The 1,115-nt window shown below is 29.0% G+C and overlaps 1 protein-coding gene across 2 annotated transcripts in view; it reads right to left on the bottom strand.

Annotated features, from left to right (window-relative positions):
* LOC106880088 (phospholipid phosphatase 1-like) overlaps positions 1-670 on the bottom strand; it is a 171,506-nt gene extending 170,836 nt beyond the window's left edge. The window contains exon 1 of one of the 2 annotated variants that reach the window (XM_089366144.1): positions 292-670. Coding sequence is in view for 1 of the 2 variants with exons in the window: in XM_089366143.1 (XP_089222269.1) it covers positions 292-364 (73 nt within the window). In the remaining variant the exon portion in view is untranslated. The remainder of the gene's footprint in view (positions 1-291) is intronic. The other variant, XM_089366143.1, reaches the window with a different exon arrangement.
* Between the last annotated feature and the right edge of the window lie 445 nt (positions 671-1,115).

Below are 1,115 nucleotides of genomic sequence, written 5' to 3'. Positions count from 1 at the left end.
CATACAGATATATATATATATATATTTGTGTATCTTTATATGTATCTCTATATGTATGTATGTATGTATGTATGTATGTATGTAGAGACACACATATATAAACAGATACACCGATGGATGATCAAGCAATGTAGTGTTTACCAGAAACGAAACAACATTTATGAATTCGTACCTCAAATCACACACACATACACATACAAACACACATAAATATATATATATATATACACACACACATATACACTCTCTCATCCATACGTATACAACATACAATATATAGCATGTACTTACCTAGCGATATGCAAATAATATCCGATATTATCAGGCATATATCCCGCGTTATATCCTCTGTTATGGGAGCCATGAGTTAAAAGTGATGTAAATAAACTAGACGTATGTATGTTTGTACGTAGGTAAGGTTACATCAGGAGAATGCTACTGCTGCTGCTACGACTGCTTTCGTTGAGAATGAGTGTGAGCGTGAATATGAGTGTATGTATGTCTGTATGAGTGTCAGGTTTGTTTCACAGCTGATGTGGGGGGTTTTTTTTAGTGAAGAGCGAATAACTCCTTTTGTTGTTACTAATAATGACTTTTTATTTAAATTTTATTCATTTATGTATTTATTTTATTTATCTAGTTCAGACGTGAACGGCATTTGTGGATTGAATACTATAGATATATTTTTTAAATATATATATATATATATATATATATATATATATATATATTTAACTTTTACTGTCCACTACTATTAAAGTGCACAAACACTAAGACGGCTACGATATGTGTGTGTATTTATATGTATATATATATATATATATATATATATATATATATATATGTGTGTGTGTGTGTGTGTGTGTGTGTGTGGGTGTGTATTTATTTGTATATATATATATGTGTGTATTGTGTGTGTCTCTTGGGAAGTATTCCTCGCCTAGCTATTATTTAATTCGGAAGATAGTATACTTATACGTAATATTTATATATAATGATATAATGTATGTGTGTATATATAAATATGTGTATGTGTGTGTGTGTATAAATATATCTGTGCGTGTATAGTGTCAATAATATGAATAATAATGAAGTAATATTGAAATAAAATCGTC

The sequence above is a fragment of the Octopus bimaculoides genome, chromosome 18 (assembly GCF_046866305.1).
Source record: "Octopus bimaculoides isolate indiv1 chromosome 18, ASM4686630v1, whole genome shotgun sequence".
Taxonomy (NCBI): domain Eukaryota; kingdom Metazoa; phylum Mollusca; class Cephalopoda; order Octopoda; family Octopodidae; genus Octopus; species Octopus bimaculoides.
This window is presented reverse-complemented; position numbering and strand designations above follow the sequence as displayed.